Source organism: Macrobrachium nipponense, chromosome 3, assembly GCF_015104395.2.
Source record: "Macrobrachium nipponense isolate FS-2020 chromosome 3, ASM1510439v2, whole genome shotgun sequence".
In the NCBI taxonomy this organism is placed as follows: Eukaryota; Metazoa; Arthropoda; class Malacostraca; order Decapoda; family Palaemonidae; genus Macrobrachium; species Macrobrachium nipponense.
The window spans coordinates 123,798,319-123,816,887 of NC_087202.1; the positions used below are offsets into that span (position 1 = coordinate 123,798,319).

Sequence of the window (18,569 nt, forward strand, 5' to 3'; positions counted from 1 at the left end):
CTATGTTTGACTTTATGCTTCTTAAATGTTAGTCCTGGATTAGTAATATTTTTAGTCTCTCAGGAGAAGTTTGAATGAGACGAACGGCAGAGTTTCCTTCTTTTCTATTGCAAAAGAATACAAGTTACAACTACAAGTTACAAAACTGGGTAGGACCACTGGCAAAGTTTTGCTTCTTTACTGTACGACAGCGGTCGGTCCTCTCTCTCAAAGGAGAATGTTCCACCTAGAATAGGCGGGGATAGGCGGACGATAAGCTTGTTCCCCGCCAGTTGGTCATTCATATTGGTTGTGGATTATCTATTGCCGTCCTTTAGGCGTGGGTGGAACTTATGACATCCCCGGAACTGTTGAGTTTCTGGTGAGAGTGTAGAGGTCAGGTCACAGGTGAAGATTTTCATGGGAGCGCTTAGGTTATGGCTATTGTTCAAGACTCTTCCTGTGACTAATTCTCTCTCTCTCTCTCTCTCGTTATTCTCACTGTACTCTTGATTATTCCTTCTGTACTCTGATTATTCTCTCTGTGTTTTACGCTACCCTATCTACTATTATTTCTCATAGCTATCATTACATGTATGTATGTAGTCACGTTCCTCATATTCCCATTTCCAGATTTAAAACACTCTTCCGAGGAATGCGAACTGTACCCTCAATGGCCCTTCTCTCACTGTCACTTCTGTTCTTAATTTCTTATTATTCACCAGCTTACTGCAGATGAATGATGCAACACCAACGGAAAAAGACACTCAAGAATGAATATTTTGATATTTATAAACAGCTCTTAACACTAAATATAATATTAATAATCTTTACACTTTGGTTGGGTAAACCGACTGCTATAGTCCGAAAATTCCGAGTAAAAGTTAACTTAATTTACCTATCATGGATTTTACATATACAATATTTACAATTATTGCTTGTTTAGCAATAGTTAGATGGCGCTGGGTGATCTTCAGCGATGCTTGTTTAGCAATAGCTAGATGACGCTGGTTGATGCTTATAGCAATAGCTAGATGGCGCTGGTTGATGCTTATAGCAATGGCTAGATGGCGCTGGTTGATGCTTATAGTGATGGCTAGATTGCGCCGATTGATGCTTATAGTGATGGCTAGATGGTGCTGGTTGATTCTTATAGCAAAGGCTAGATGGCGCTGGTACAACAGAGAAGTAGTCTTATTATAATATTATCGTAATATTCCCCCTAGGTTAGAGACTGCTTATCTGCTGGAAAAATTTACAATTAACTGTTTCAGTATATACTTTCATATTATTCTCCTTCATTCGAGACATGGCATCGGCAATAGTATTAGCTGTACCAGGTATTCTCACTACTTTAACATTTTCTGAAGAAAGAATATATGACCCAAAGTGGTAAATGATCTGAAAATATAGTTTCTTTCTGTCCTTCGATGTATGGTTTGAAATGACGTATGGCAGAAACTATGCTGTATAACTCCTTCTCTATTGTAGGCCAGTTTAACTGATCCTGTGAAGCGTCCAGAGTGATAAGCCACAGGAAAAAGTTTATGTAAGGGAGGCAGGGTGTCATCATCAGTGCTAATATTCTGCAGTAACATGCTACCATGTCCATAATTGCTGGCATCTACTTGAAGATAAATAGGTTTATCAAACGCTGGTGCCCTAAGAATAGGATAAGATGACATTAATAATTTCAGTTGGTGAAAAATTTGTTGATGTTGAGTAGTCCATTCAAATTTTTTCATACTTGATGTAAGTTCAAACAATGGTCCAGTAATACTATTAGAATAATTTGGACAAAATTTACTCTAGTATCCAGTCATACCCAAAAATGTACGTAAGGACTTCTTGTCATGGGGTGTTGGATATACCATCATAGATCTTACATTTACCTCTTTAGGCAATATCTTACCACTGCCTACTTCGTGACCTCAGTAAGTTACTGTAACCTTACAGAAGTTACTCTTTGAAAGATTTATGGTAAGATTAGCTGCTCTTAATCTTTTAAAAACCTCTATCAAAAGTTGGAGACATTTTTCCCAAGAGGAGATTGCTATAACAATGTCGTCTAAATACGCATATACTCCTTCAAGTCCTTGAATCCCTGTCTGGATCATCTTCTGGAAAGTAGACGGGGAATTACGCATTCCAAATGGCATGACCTTATATGAAAAGAGTCCAAAAGGTACTCTAAAACTCGAAATATCTTATGCTCTCTCTGTTAGTTCAATTTGATAATATCCTTTCATAAGGTCTATCTGAGTTAAGTATTTAGCATCACTCATTGAATCTATGATATCTACTATTCTAGGTAAAGGATAAGAGTCTTTAAGAGTAACGGCGTTTACTTTCCTATAATCGGTGCACATCCGATATTTACCATTGAGTTTTTTCATCAACAAGCATGGAGAGGAACTGTGCGAAACCAGATCATTTGCTATTAGATAATCCACTACCTCCTTCAGAATAACCAGTTTGTCCTTAGAAACTCTGTAGTAGGATTGTCGTATTGGTTCACTCAGACTCGAGCGTCTGGACTGGTCGGACGTGTGTCACTGCTGCTCCCTTGGTTCCAACACTCTCTTGAGTCTTGACTGTCCCTACCGGCTGCATGCCGATGAACCTACTGGTATGTTTTCGGATGATCAGATAATTGTGGACGATGGAGTTGTGTGTGAGGATTTAGCATTGACGAGTAGTGAGTCGGGTCATATGAGAGCCTTTTGAGCTTTAAGAAGAAGAAGAAAAAGAGGAAAAACAAGGAAAGCTCGCAAGGAAGTCGAAGCACAAGGAGGTACAGCATTATTTGTGAGGTGAGTGGGAGAGACCTTGTATTACAAAATAAAAATACCGACGTCTCTTCTGATGAGGATAACGAAGATCAGGTGAGCTTTAACAATCAAGTCACTGAAAGGAAGCGATTGTATTTTCCACGTTCACTTGAGATTAATTACAATAACAAACTGCAGTGGACATTTAAACTATATAGAAGTCACCCTGAGTTTGAAGTTTTATTCAAGGACGGAAAATATAGAGAATTTATTGCTGTTAAAGACGGAAAGGCAGTGAAGTGTTTAACAACTACTGGGTTTGATGGGAATGTTTTGGAAAAACCGAAGGAAAATTAACCAAAATTATTATTTTTGGTATTCCATTGTGTCTGGATCTTGAACTTATATTACAGGACGAGCGAATTGTGTGGGCCAAGCGTAGAGAGGTTAAGCAAGGGGGTGAGGTGTGTGCTAAACCTCAGGCGATAGCGTTAATTAGAGGTGAAGTTCCAGATAAGATTTTTGTTTCTTGCATTGGTTATAGAAGGGTATCTGTATTGAATGAGCCTCCTATTATGTGCTATAAATGTAGTCAATGGGGACATTTGGCATACAAGTGCCAAAATGATTTTAGGTGTAGATTCTGCAGCAAGCCCCATGATTCAAAAGACTGTCTGCAGAAAATTAAGGATAATGTTAAAATTATTCCAAAGTGCTGTCATTGTGGAGAAGGGCATAACGCAAATTCATGGTTATGTAAGCGAAAACCATTAGTTGCAGTAACCACAGTAATCAATTCCCCACCGAAGATACCTCAGAATTGTTTCGATTCAAATAGCCCAGCAGCAGGAGTAAAGAACATAATGATGCAGTAAACGACCTTCGATTAGAAGTAAACGAACTTAGGAAGTTAATCTTAACTATGCAAGGTCAGTTGATAAGATGAGCAAAGTGAAAGGAGGTATATTTGCTGAGAATGGCCTGGGTGTGAAAAGTACTCCTGCTCAAGATATTCGCCGCTTGGGTTACAGTGAGGTTGAGGTCCACGCTGCTGATGTGGTTAGTGAGAGGGAACATATTACAATAGATGATTGTCAAGCAGGGAAGGTGGATTCATACAGAACCCAGGTTCATAATGTGGCCTTATTGTTAGAAGCAGTTTTGAAGTACATGGAAGAGCCAAATGATAATCTCGAAATAACGTCATTGCGAAAGTAAAAGAGTTTAGGGAACAAATAAATATAAGTAGTAATGGATGTGTCTAGACTTAAATGTTTATCGTGGAATATAAATAGTCTAAGTAAACGGGCAACTGACATTCATGCATACGTTTTGTCTTGCAATCCTGATGTAGTTGCTTTGCAGGAGGTAGGGGTAAATGGTGCTGGCTTTCAGTTGCCAGGATATCAAAGATTTGAATTACCTGCATGCCTAGAGAATAACACCAGAGGGTTAACTACTTTTATTAAGAACAGCATTCCTGCTGTTTTATGTGACTCTGTTATGATTAATGGTACAGAGTTTGTGTCCTTGAAATTGTATGTTACTGATTGTTATATATACATTATTAATGTGTATGTTCATAGTGATATGCTGAATATTGAAAGTTTGCCTGTATGTATTTTTGAAGAAAAGTGTTTACTACTGGGTGACCTCAATGCTCGGCATAAGAATTTTGAAAATAATGGGGGTTCAAATAAAAATGGGTTTGTCATGAACAGTATTGTTAATTCTCTTGATCACATTTGTGTTTTGGGAAATAAAGACCCCACTCATGTGAGAGGTGGGCGACTTGACTACGCCCTGCTCTTCAATATGTCTGAGTATGAAGCTTTTGCCTCCGTTATTGGTGACTTGGTAAGTGACCATTTTGCTCTTGAGGTGAGTCTAGGTATACAAAGGACAACTTTCAGTCCGAAACGAAAAAGGTTAACTATCAAGAATGATGAGAAGGTTACATTTATGGCTAAGGTTGGTGAATGGTATAAGGACTACAAATATGTAAATGGACATGGAAATGATGAGAATGTGTTTCTGGATGATTTGCTTAAAGTAATAGATTCTATATTGCACGTAAAGTATACCGATGACAAAGTAATAAAGGGTTGGAACAATCTTTTGAGAAAAGCGCACAGGAAGTGGACCATGAATCCAAATGATCTAAGTAATAGAGAGGTTATGATACAAATTGCAGAAGGTGCTCTGAAATACGAAAAAAATAAGAGGAAAATACTGGGATCGCTTTTTTAGAGGAGGTATCTTTTATGAAGTCCCTCAGTGGTGTATGGAACGCTGTGAATAAAGTTAGAGGGATCAGAAGAAAAAACATTGCACATCATGACCCAAAAGGAATGGCAAATGAACTAATGAAGAAATGGTCATCTGCCTCTAGCTTTAATAATACGGACAATGTTCAGGCTAGTTTATGTAATCGTCGACCACAGCGACGACAGTTGGTAAGAATGCAAATAGATATGGTGGACGAGACTAGTTTGCCCTTTACTAAAGATGAATTATTTTTGGAATTAAGAAAGGTAAAGGTGGGTCGACTGCTCCTGGGGAAGATGGGGTAACATATGAAATAATAAATTGTCTTATAATGATGGAAGATAGCCCACTACTTGATTTGATCAATCTTTGTTTTGAAAATGGCAAATTACCCATTAAATGGAAATTGGCATTGCTCGTACCTGTACCTAAGAGTAATGCAGAATATCGCCCCATATCATTAACATCTTGTATATGCAAATTAATGGAACGGATGATTCTTAATAGATTACTTTTTGTCATTGGTGATCAATTCTCTCAAAATCTTTATGGTTTTATTAAGGGAAAGAGTACAGCAGATTGTGCTTTAAGAGTGCTGTGCAACAGCAATGTCAAATGTAGGGCATTTATTGATCTCAAAGGAGCATTTGACAGGGCAAACAAAGATGTCATACTCGAAGAGCTTGTTAATAAGGGCATTAAGGGATCATTGCTAAGGTGGATTGCAAGCTACTTAAGTGAAAGGCGGGCTAAGGTCTGGGTTCAGGGGCATGAGTCTGAAGAAATGGATATGGAATTGGGTACGCCACAGGGGGGCGTCTTAAGTCCTACTTTGTTTAATGTACTTATGGATCGTATTGCAAGGCATTAATTTCCTAGTGGCACAGAAGTTGTCATATACGCTGACGACATAATGATCCAGTGCACAGATGAGGTTGTTTTGAAAGAGGCTTTAGCTGAACTGCATACTTTATGCTTACACATGGGATTAGTTATTAATGAGAGTAAAAGTAAAATCCAGTCACGTTATCCAATTAAAAATGTGATCTCATTTAATGGGAGGCAATTGGAAATGGTAGGAACTTATAAATATCTTGGCATGTACATTGGCTTTCACAAAAGTATGGATGAGGTCAATTATGTTAGAAATATTTGCCTGGCAAGATGAAGACCTTTGCAGGTGTTGGCTAATAGAGGCAATGGTGCCGGTATACCTGTATTACGAATGATGTACATAAGCACAGTTCGATCAGTTATTGACTATGCATCCCCGGTGCTAATCTGCTATCCGGAGAGAGAATTAAAGTTAGAATTAATACAAAATCAAGCAATGCGCATAATACTAGGCTGTCCCATGAGCACGCGCATAGAAATCATGAGAATGGAGTTGAATCTCCCAAGTATCTCCGAGAGAGTTCAAGAAATAGTCTGTGCTGCAGTTGTCCGCAGTATAAGGAGGGTGAAGAGATTTTTAAAAAGGGCCATTGATATGATGTCTGGTAACTTTAGAACCTCGAACAGACCTAATGGTCATTTGAGAAAACTATATAGGATATTGGAAAGAGTAAAATGTCCAAAGCCGTGGTTGTGTTGTAGGTTAAATATATGTATAAGTAAGTTGGACTATAAAAAGAGCGAGTGTAATACATGTGTGTTAAGACAATCCTTTCTTAGTAAACTGAATATGTTACCTAGGTGTAATACCATTCATATATATTGTGATGGCTCTGTAAATGGTAATAAAGCTGGTTGTGGTGTGGTTGTTCGTGAGTATTATGAAAATGATATTAGTGTGGATGCAACGCTGTCTAAGAGGCTTGAAGATGAAACGTCATCTACGGCAGCAGAGTTACATGCTATACATGAGGTCCTCAAAATGGTTGTTAATAAAATAAAGGATATATTTGTGTTTGTTGATTCGCAGAGTGCTTTGCTAGCCTTAAATAGCAAAACTCCCAGTAGTAGCGAGGTGGTTGTGCTCTGTAAAGGATTGGTTTGTCGGCTTCAGGAGAAAGGACTGAATGTAAAGTTCTTTTGGGTTCCATCTCATATTGGTATTTTATTAAATGAAGTTGCTGACAATCTGGCCAAGGAAGCCACACGAAAGCCTTACATTGACATAGAAACCTCTATGAGCCTAAATAGAATAAAAAGAGGAATGAGAATAAAAAGAGAGGTCTGGGGGACAGAAAAGGCTATAAAGGTTTTGGAAGAGGGCAGCGTCAGTATGGGGCATTATTTGTTCGTCACTGAAAACACTAAAGTTACATATGGTAAGGTACTTTCGAAAGTTGATACTTTTGTTATGAGAATGAGGTTGGGGCTATAATTATTGTTGGCAATATATGGATGGTGATGGTATACCCTGTAAATTATGTGGTGCAGCATACTCGCATACTCTGCATCATTATATGTTAGAATGTGATAACCTTAGGGAATTTAGAAATGTTTCTATTAATAATGTTACTGAGCAAGTTTGTTTTGTCTTGAATAATAATTTCACAAAAAGAATTGTTAATAAGTTTCCAAGGTTTTCTTGGAATAGATAAAAGAGCATTGTAAAATTTATATTTGTTGGGGATGCATTAGCATGCTAATACATCCCATTTGATGTATCTTTGTCAATAAATTTTTTGAATTTGAATTATAACAATAGCTAGATGGCGCTGGTTGAGGTTTATAGCAATAGCTAGATGGCGCTGGTTGATGCTTATAGCGATGACTAGATGGCGCTGGTTGATGCTTATAGCAATGACTAGATGGCGCTGGTTGAGGCTTATAACAATAGCTAGATGGCGCTGGTTGATGCTTATAGCGATGACTAGATGGCGCTGGTACAACAGTGAACTAGTCTTATTATAATGTCATCGTAATAATAATAATAATAATAATAATAATAATAATAATAACAAACACACACACATATCAAAACACACCACACACACCACATACACACCCTACCATACACACACACACACACATAAATATATAGATATATATATATATATTTATAGATATATTATCTCTATATATATATATATATATATAATATAATATGTATATATCTATTACTATATATCTATTAATATAGAGATATATATATATATATATACATATATATAACTGGGTATGTTGTCGTTTCTAGAAAACTTCAATTTAAGGAGGGACAGGATAGCCAGAAGACGTGGTAATATTCCTGACATTATTATTTTCTTCTTTAAAATAAAACAACGGCACATTTCGAGCTTTCGGGAATACATTACTTTTCCCATCATCAGGGTACCTTATCTATAAAATGATACTAGCACGAGAAACAGTAAGAAAACTATATACTGATTGACTATATCTATAAACATTACAACATATTAAAATACATAAAGTAAAAAAGGAACATAAAATTCACAACAAAAAGTAAAAAAAGGAAACTTAAAAACTATCGCAGTTTTCTAGGTTCTCCAGTATTTTGCACTACAATATCATTAATTTCATTTTTACTCTGAATATTCAAGCTTTTTTTTCGCTCTCGGTATATTTCTGCGTTTTACGTAATTTCCTTTAACTTACCGTTGCTCTTTTATGATTTGCAGTTACCTTAGTTCTTATGTTCCTTTTTAACTTTGTGTAGTGTATTTTATGTTCCTTTCTTATTTCGTGTTGTGTATTTTAAAGTGTTGTGATGTTTATAGATATAGTCAATCAGTATAGTTTTCTTACTTTTCTTCTTTAAAATAAAACAAAGGCACATCCGAGCTTTCGGGACACACACACACACACACACACACACACACACACACACACACACACACATATATATATATATATTGTGACGAAGTATCTGGTTACTACACTTACAATTCATCGATTATTTACCTCACCACAGCCAGACACCTGAACCTTCATCACAGGTAAAATACGACTGAATACTCTAAAGGCAACAGTGATCCCTTAAACAACTTACCAATATTGCAGAAAATCAGACTAAGTTCATTAAAACAGGTGTGAGGTAAACTTGTAAGTAATTAAATTAATTAAAGGGCATCACTCCATCAACAACTTTAAAAGTAAGTATTTCCCTGATTTTAGAAGTCTAAGTACTTCCCTGGTTCTAACTCACTTCAATTAAATTGAATGAAAACAGCTCAATTACCACTATTTCTACCTAAACAAAATTAAATATAAAAATTTTAAATAAAAAAAAATTATCAAAATCACAATTTATAAGTGAAATTCACAATCTCAGGGAAATTTACTGTTACTTGAAAACAACACAGTTTAATTAATTCTTGAATTAATTAAGTAAGATGAAATCAAAATGAATTTATTGCAAAAATCAAGAAAATTAATTAATTGAATCAAAATTTAAAAGTGTTAGGTAATAAATAAAATTTGGAAATTAATTCACAAATGATAAACAACACTAAGACTTGAAATTAATTCACGAGTGTCATTCAATTATATGTGTAACGATTAATCAATGAAAATTAGGTTAATCAAATTATGAATACCAATGAAAACATAAAAATGTGGAAAATACCAAATTTGCAAAAAAATAGTAATCACACAGAACATATATAAAAAATCACCCTTTAAATGCACAACAAATCACCAACACCAAAATATGGAAAAATAGTATAAAATTCCCCTGGAATAACACAAATACTTTTTAAAGTTTAAGTTTAGTGCACTGAACTTACTAAAAGAAAAAAGAAAAAAGAAAAAAAAAAAACCTTGGTATACCAATTTTAGAAGGCCTTTTTCAAAATCACCAATAAACATTTACACATGAGGCGCCCGTTACACACTTGTAATGTTTATTCAGATTCCACATCAAGCACCAAATAACTCTAAGAAATACGAAATCTAAAATTTACGAGTGACCAGTCACCAAGAATAAAATCTTTACGTTAATATAAAATAAAAAACGGCGCAGGAGAGAGAGAGAGAGAGTGAGAGAGAGAGAGAGAGAGAGAGAGAGAGAGATATGATCTCTGTATGCCAGGAGTTCAAAGTCCTTAATGAGCTCTCTCTCTCTCTCTTTCTCCCTTGTATGGGCGAGACTTAAAGAAACTGACGGGCTCAAATTTTTTTGAAGTTCAGATAATATCGTAAAATTCTCTTTCAAAACAATAAGTAGCAAAAAAGTGGTTTCAATCATAACTAACATTTATTATTACACGATTTAAGACGATAAAAGTGTTAATATGAAAGGAATGATCATTTATGTTGAAAGCGAAACGACGGACGCCACTTCCCAAAGATGATGCAATACCAAAGTTTTATAGTGAAAGTAAGTAACACCGAGAAAGAAAATTCTAAGAACATTCTTAGTTTACCTTATTTTAATGGATTTGAAACCATTAAATCATTGTTAAAAGCCTTTAAGGTCAACCTTGTTTTTTCCTATAACAACACACTAAAAGGAAAGTTAATAAAAAAAATAGCCCAAGGGAAAGCAACAACATAATATATAAAATTCCATGTATGGACTGCCCCTCTTTTTATCTCGGACAGTCAAGCAAGGGCTTAGAAGTAAGATTAAGCCAGCATAAATATTCGGTCAGAACTGGGCAAACATCTAATGCAATATTCATTCATTTAAGTGAAAACAACCACCGAATAAATGGGATTGGTAGTTCAGTAATTGCAAGGTCAAAGATGTCTTATCACGAAATCTGTAAGAATATGTATTGTGAATAAGTTTTTGTTTACCAAAGTTCTGAATAGCTGTCACCCTATATTATCCTTTAATTGTCTTGTCCTTGTGTCTGAGCAGATTGACTTAATATTTTTGTTTTTTAAATTGTACCCATGTTTATGCTTGTTTAGAAAGGTTACTCGTTCTCCTGATGTGCCGGATTCTTGGTACTAATCTCCTTATAATCCCTATCTGTCAGTTATACAAGCTTTTCTGTACTGTCAATTCCTCATGTAAGTCAGTTTATCTGCTGAGTAAAGGACGTTGAACGTCGAAAGATATTGCAGAAACTCCGTTGTTTATTTTTCCTTCGTGGCTGGTATACCTTTATATATATATATAATATATTTATACCATTATATAAATATATTATATAATATTATATATATATTAATGTCTATATATATTATATATATATATAGCATATATATATATAATATTAATTATCTATATATATTATATAGATATAAATATATTATATATATATATATATATATATATATAGACTTCAGGAGGGTCCATGATACACATGTTAAAAAGGCCAAGTTTATTAACAGCAAAAAACGTTTCGCACTACTCAGTGCATCATCAGTTCTGTGAAAAGTAAAAGACACAATAAAATGCATTATTAACATAAAAGGAATTCACAATGTAATTAAAATTTACAAGTTAAAACAATAAAAAGTAAAAGCATAAAAAGCACATAAAACAGAAAACAAAAAGAGACTACCAAAACACCAACCGTCCATAAGCAGGAGAGAAGGGAATGACATACAATGGCGTCCAAGGCCAGACGACAACTATGCCAGATACAAAGTTGCTGAGGAAGTATTACTATTGAGAGAGGGAACCAGTCTTTTGATATATAATGATTCTAAAGTTGTTAAGTGGTCTTGGGTCCCTTACATAACCAATCATTGAGAAGTGTTGTTTCAGGACCCAGACCACTTAACAACTTTAGAATCATTATATATCAAAAGACTGGTTCCCTCTCTCAATAGTAATACTTCCTCAGCAACTTTGTATCTGGCATAGTTGTCGTCTGGCCTTGGACGCCATTGTATGTCATTCCCTCTTCTCTCCTGCTTATGGACGGTTGGTGTTTTGGTAGTCTCTTTTTGTTTTCTGTTTTATGTGCTTTTATAAAAGCTTTTACTTTTTATTGTTTTAACTTGTAAATTTTGATTACATTGTGAATTCCTTTTATGATAATAATGTATTTTATTGTGTCTTTTACTTTTCACAGACTGATGATGCACTGAGTAGTGCGAAACGTTTTTTGCTGTTAATAAACTTGGCCTTTTAAACAACATGTGTATCATGGACCTTCCTGAAGTCTATATATCTTGCTGACTGGATACTTATAAATATTTCATATATAGAGAATATATAATTAATATTTATATAATATATATACTATATACTACTATAGATATATATATTACGACATTAATATATATATAATAGAATAATATACATATATATATATATATTATATATATATTTAGAATATATATATATATATATATATAGATATAGAATTATATATATATTAATATATATATATATATATATATTATCAAACATACATACACGTTTTTCTTCTGTTCAATGATATATCTCATCTATACACAGACATACACACACACACACACATGAGATATATCATTGAACAGAAGGAAAACGTGAACAGACCCCAGAAGTGGACAAGGTATTATCAACAGTGTTGAGAGAGGGTGTCAATTTACCTATGGAATGAATACGATTATGATCTCCCAGGAAAATGAAACAGAAATACTTTGGGGGTTGCGGGGGGCAGGGCGGTGTACACTGACACCTGCTACGTACCTGGTTAGGTTTAAAGAATGATTAAACCATTTCTCGAATAAATAAGCAATTGAATATATAAATAATTAAATAGATGAATAAATAGTAATTAAGTCGAGTGTCGAGGTCTCTGTAGCATCTTCACTCTCTCTTTCTCTCTCATTCTTATTCTTCTTCTGTGAAACCCAACGAATCTGGATTCGTATCCCAGGATCCAAAATCCTTCACGTCTTCAGTCAATGATTATAGTAACACGGAGAGATCCTGTGAAGCCCCCGAGCGGGATCGAAATCAGAAGCATCCTCTCCTCATCTTCCCCTCCTCCTTCCAGTCTCCACCGAATCCCAGAGGGCATCTTCAACAACTAACCATCAGAACAGCGAGGGCAAAGTTTATATTAAATCACAATGACTCTACTGAATCTTAGTGTTTACTTATTAAATTGTATGGCTCTGGTCCAACTAGTTGGATCAGTGATATTTACCCATTGCTATAAGTTTGGAAACCAGTTCGCTGGATTGCGTCCACTTATAGCATCTGGAATGACTGGATTATGGGATACCCATTTCTATAAGTTTGGAAACCAGTTCGCTGGATTGCGTCCACTTATGGCATCTAGAATGACTGGAACAAGGACTTCAGACAAAAGGAGAAGCGCCGACAAGATCAAGGTCGTGGAAATGTCCCCTCCGACAGCCGTAATCGGAGAAGGACTTGAAGTTCCAGACGAGGTCTTTATTCACCTGAAAAATGATCTAGATGAAGCTTTCGGAAGGAACCGAGAACTGCTGGACAAAAACATCAAATTGGTGGAGATGGAAGGAGCTCTCAGGCGACGCGTTGATGAACTACAGAAATTGTTGATTCAACAAGAAGTCGACCACCACCATCAGCTCGCCGTCCTGAGAGAAGAGGCCAACGCCAATGCCAGGGCTGTTGAAGACCAGGCGTCGAAAATGGAATATTTGTGGAGGAAGAGTGAAAATACTAATAGAGCGTTGCGTTGGAAGGAGATCGAAATAAACCATCTGAAACAAGAAATCTCTCGGAAAACCGAGAAACTGGCCAGTGACGAGAAGCAAATGTTAGCCATGCAGGAAAAAGTGAGTGGCATGGAAGATGAAAACTCAAGGCTACAGTCTCAAATAGAGACTTTGAAATCCCGAGTTTCTGAACAAGATGAAGCCAATTCCAGGGTTGTTGAAGACCAGGCGTCGAAAATCGAAGATCTGAGGAGGAAGAACGAAAATGCGAATAGTGCGTTGCGTTGGAAGGAGATTGAAATAAACCATCTGAAAAATAGCATCACTCAGAAAACCGCAAAACTGGCCAGCGGTGAGAAGGAAATTTTAGCCATGCAGGAAAAAGTGAGTGGCATGGAAGATGAAAACTCAAGGCTACAGTCTCAAATAGAGACTTTGAAATCCAGAGTTTCTGAACAAGATGAAGCCAATGCCAGGGTTGTTGAAGACCAGGCGTCGAAAATTGAAGATCTGAGGAGGAAGAACGAAAATGCGAATAGTGCGTTGCGTTGGAAGGAGATTGAAATAAACCATCTGAAAAATGGCATCACTCAGAAAACCGCAAAACTGGCCAGCGATGAGAAGGAAATTTTAGCCATGCAGGAAAAAGTGAGTGGCATGGAAAATGAAAACTCAAGGCTACAGTCTCAAATAGAGACTTTGAAATCCAGAGTTTCTGAACAAGATGAAGCTAATGCCAGGGCTGCTGAAGACCAGGCGTCGAAAATTGAAGATCTGAGGAGGAAGAATGAAAATGCGAATAGTGCTTTGCGTTGGAAGGAGATTGAAATAAACCATCTAAAAAATGACATCGCTCAGAAAACCGCAAAACTGGCCAGCGATGAAAAGGAAATATTAGCCATGCAGGAAAAAGTGAGTGGCGTGAAAGATGAAAACTCAAGGCTACAGTCTCAAATAGAGACTTTGAAATCCCGCATTTTTGAACAAGAAAAAGATTGTAATGAAAACGCTGAGACGAAGCAGGAAACGAAAGAAGGACTCAAAACAAGAGAAGAGAGAAGAATACGATGATGTTATGAAAGCAATAGAAGTGTTAAAAGAGGGACAAGCAGCGCTACAGAGACGGATGAACGAAGAACTAGAGAAGAGAGAGAAGATGGAACAACTGCTCGAGAGTCTTCTGAATAAAGTGGAAGAAAAGCCAGGGCGGACAACTGAGGCCAAACGGCAAGAATGCTCGGAAGAAGAAGAAGACGAGGGCAGGGAGGAGGTTTTTAGTGAAGTGATGTACCCTTGTTATAGTGATATGGACTCCTGTTCACTATATTCGCCCTGGTGCGCCGTGATCGGAGAATGCCAATGCTCGGCGGGGACTTCACTGAGCGAACGGGGCACGGGAGAATTCGCCAGTTTAGACGAAGGCAGGACGGAGGAAGAAGCCGAAGACGAAGCTAGTATGACTGGAAGGACGAGGAAGGGGAAGAAAGGGAAGAGACCCCTGGCCTGGAGATGCAAAGCCAAACGTAGGAAGCTAAAAGAAAGGAGCTCGGTGTTAGAATTCATCGCCCAGATAGGAGAAGGGAAAAAGGTGCAAAATAAAAAGAAGAACAGGACGACGACGACGAAGCGCCATCTAAACTACTACGATGACATGCCTGAGACGCAGGCGCTGCGCCAGGAGCTGGCCAGGCAAGACAAGGAGCATCTGTACCTGAAGGACCAACTCACCAACCGCAAAGTCAGATACCAACGTCTCCGAGATCAACTGGGAGCCCAAAAACTAGAGAACATGGTACTACAGGATCAAGTTGCTGAGATGAAAGAAAACGTTCGAATAGTCAATGCAGCGGCGGAGGATCTTGAGAAGCAGCTGAACAGGGCGAACTGCATCGTTACCCAACAGGACGAGGAAATTGACGTCTTGAAACGTAAACTTCAAGAGATGAATTTAATAAATAAAAAGAAATCGAAAATATGTGACGAGAAGGGAGACGAGTTCTTCGAATGCGCGAGACAGAAGGCAAAGCTGGAAGAGCAGGTCGAGGAACTGCAGAGGGAAAACGAGAAGATGCAGAGGGAAGGACACTCGAGGATGTGTGAACTAGAGCAGAAGAACCGCCAGCTACACCTCTTGGAAGAAGAGCTGAAGGCGAAGAATGAAGAACTCAAGAGGGAAATCGAAAAAAACCCTGAGAACTTGGGGCTGGTGGATGCCCTGGAGGGTCGCCTGCAACGCATCATTCGTCAAAAGGACGAATTGGCCCACCAAGAGGAACAACTACTTGTGATGTGTCGTCATCAAAACATGTTGATAGAAAGATACAAGCATGTGATAGATCTGTTGTTGGCTTGGCGAGAGAAAGTCAGGAAGAATTTAGAAAAGGGGGATTTCAATCTCGTACTTGCCAACCTTCATTAGCAGGGGAGGACAGGCACAAGGAGAATGAAGGAAACAGGACATGGAAGGAATCAGAGTCCAGGATCGTGTGGGAAGACCTGGAGAGGGATGAGCAAATAAAAGCTGAAAGAGTGAGGGAAAGGCATCCAGAGGGATACCAAAAGGCATCCAGAAGGATACCAGAAGGCATCCAGAGGGATACCAGAAGACGTACAGAGGGATACCAGAGGGATACGAGAAGATAATTCTGTGGGAATAATCTAAAAGACCGGCTCTGCAGAAAGAAGGAACTCTTCCTTTGAGTATGCTATGTCCCTTGGTGAAGACTCTTCTAATAGAAGATCTCTGTCAAAGCAGACAAATAGTCGGATATCTAGACCTATTCTAGCAGATGTCTTCCTTCTGGTCATTCTGTGGGAATAATCTAGAAGACCGGCTCTGCAGAAAGAAGGAACTCTTCCTTTGAGTATGCTATGTCCCTTGGTGAAGACTCTTCTAATAGAAGATCTCTGTCAAAGCAGACAAATAGTCGGATATCTAGACCATTCTAGCCAGATGTCTTCCTTCTGGTCATTCTGTGGAATAAAATCTAGAAGACCGCTCTGCAGAAAGAAGGAACTCTTTCCTTTGAGTATGCTATGTCCTTGATGAAGACTCTTCGATAGAAGATCTCTGTCAAAGCGGGCAAATGGTCGGATATCTAGACCTATTCCTTGCAGATGTCTTCCTTCTTGGTCATTCTGTGGGAATAATCTAGAAGACCGGCTCGCAGAAAGAAGGAAAACTCTTCCTTTGAGTATGCTATGTCCCTTGATGAAAGACTTCTTCTTATAGAAGATCTCTGTCAAAGCGGGCAAATAGTCGGATATCTAGACCTAGCTAGCAGATGCTTCCTTCTGGTCATTCTGTGGGAATAATCTAGAAGACCGGCTCTGCAGAAAGAAGGAACTCTTCCTTTGAGTATGCTATGTCCCTTGATGAAGACTCTTCTTATAGAAGATCTCTGTCAAAGCGGGCAAATAGTCGGATATCTAGACCTATTCTTGCAGATGTCTTCCTTCTGGTCATTCTGTGGGAATAATCTAGAAGACCGGCTCTGCAGAAAGAAGGAACTCTTCCTTTGAGTATGCTATGTCCCTTGATGAGACCTTCTAATTCTAATAGAAGATCTCTGTCAAAGCGGGCAAATAGTCGGATATCGAGACCTATTCTTGCAGATGTCTTCCTTCTGGTCCATTCTGTGGGAATAATCTAGAAGACCGGCCTCTGCAGAAAGAACTAATCTTTTTGAGTATGCTATGTCCCATTGATGAAGACTCTTCTAATAAAAGATCTCTGTCAAAGCGGGCAAATAGTCGGATATCTAGAACTATTCTGCAGATGTCTTCCTTCTGTCATTCTGTGGGAATAATCTAGAAAGACCGGCTCTGCAGAAAGAAGGAAAACTCTTCTTTTGAGTATGCTATGTCCCTTGATGAAGACTCTATATAGAGGATCTCTGTCAAAAGCGGGCAAATAGTCGGATATCTAGACCTATTCTTGCAGATGTCTTCCTTCTGGTCATTCTGTGGGAATAATCTAGAAGACCGGCTCTGCAGAAAGAAGGAACTCTTCCTTTGAGTATGCTATGTCCCTTGATGAAGACTCTTCTTATAGAAGATCTCTGTCAAAGCGGGCAAATAGTCGGATATCTAGACCTATTCTTGCAGAGTCTTCCTTCTGGTCATTCGTGGGAATAATCTAGAAGACCGGCTCGCAGAAAGAAGGAACTCTTCCCTTGAGTATGCTATGACCCTTGATGAAGACTCTTCTTAGAGAAGATCTCTGTCAAGCGGGCGGGAAATATTCGGATATCTAGACCTATTCTTGCAAGATGTCTTCCTTCTGGTCAATTCGGGGAATAATCTAGAAGACCGGCTCTGCAGAAAGAAGGAACTCTTTCCTTCGAGTATGCTATGTCCTTGATGAGGACTCTTATAATGAAGATCTCTGTCAAAGCGGGGCAAATAGTCGGATATCTAGACCTATTTCTTTTGGCAGATGTCATTCCTTTTGGTCATTTTGTGGGAATAATCTAGAAGACCGGCTCTGCAGAAAGAAGGAACTCTTCCTTTGAGTATGCTATGTCCCTTGATGAAGACTCTTCTTATAGAAGATCTCTGTCAAAGCGGGCAAATAGTCGGATATCTAGACCTATTCTGCAGATGTCTTCCTTCGGTCATCTGTGGGAATAATCTAGAAGACCGGCTCTGCAGAAAGAAGGAACTCTTCCTTCGAGTATGCCTATGTCCCCTTGATGAAGGACTCTTCTAATAAAAGATCACTGTCAAAGCGGGGCAAATAGTTGGATATTCTAGACCTATTCTTGCAGATGTCTTCCTTTCTGGTCATTCGTGGAAAATCTTAGAAGACCGGCTCTGCAGAAAGAAGGATCTCTTCCTTCGAGTATGCTATGTCCCTTGTTGAAGACTCTTCTAATAGAAGATCTCTGTCAAAGCCGGCAAATAGTCGGATATCTAGACCTATTCTTGCAGATGTCTTGCTTCTGGTCATTCTGTGGGAATAATCTAGAAGACCGGCTCCGCAGAAAAAAGGATCTCTTCCTTCGAGTATGCTATGTCCCTTGATGAAAACTCTTCTAATAAAAT

The 18,569-nt window shown here is 37.9% G+C and overlaps 1 protein-coding gene across 1 annotated transcript; it reads left to right on the top strand.

The window, feature by feature from the left end:
* The first annotated feature begins 13,160 nt into the window (after positions 1–13,160).
* On the top strand, positions 13,161–14,594 carry LOC135222491 (cingulin-like). Its single transcript, XM_064260573.1, has one exon. The coding sequence runs from the start codon at positions 13,161–13,163 to the stop codon at positions 14,592–14,594; it is 1,434 nt and encodes a 477-aa protein (XP_064116643.1).
* The last annotated feature ends 3,975 nt before the right edge of the window (positions 14,595–18,569 follow it).

Excerpts from the sequence above, each read along its gene's own strand:
- LOC135222491 (XM_064260573.1), top strand. The coding sequence starts at position 13,161 with ATGACTGGAACAAGGACTTCAGACAAAAGGAGAAGCGCCGACAAGATC.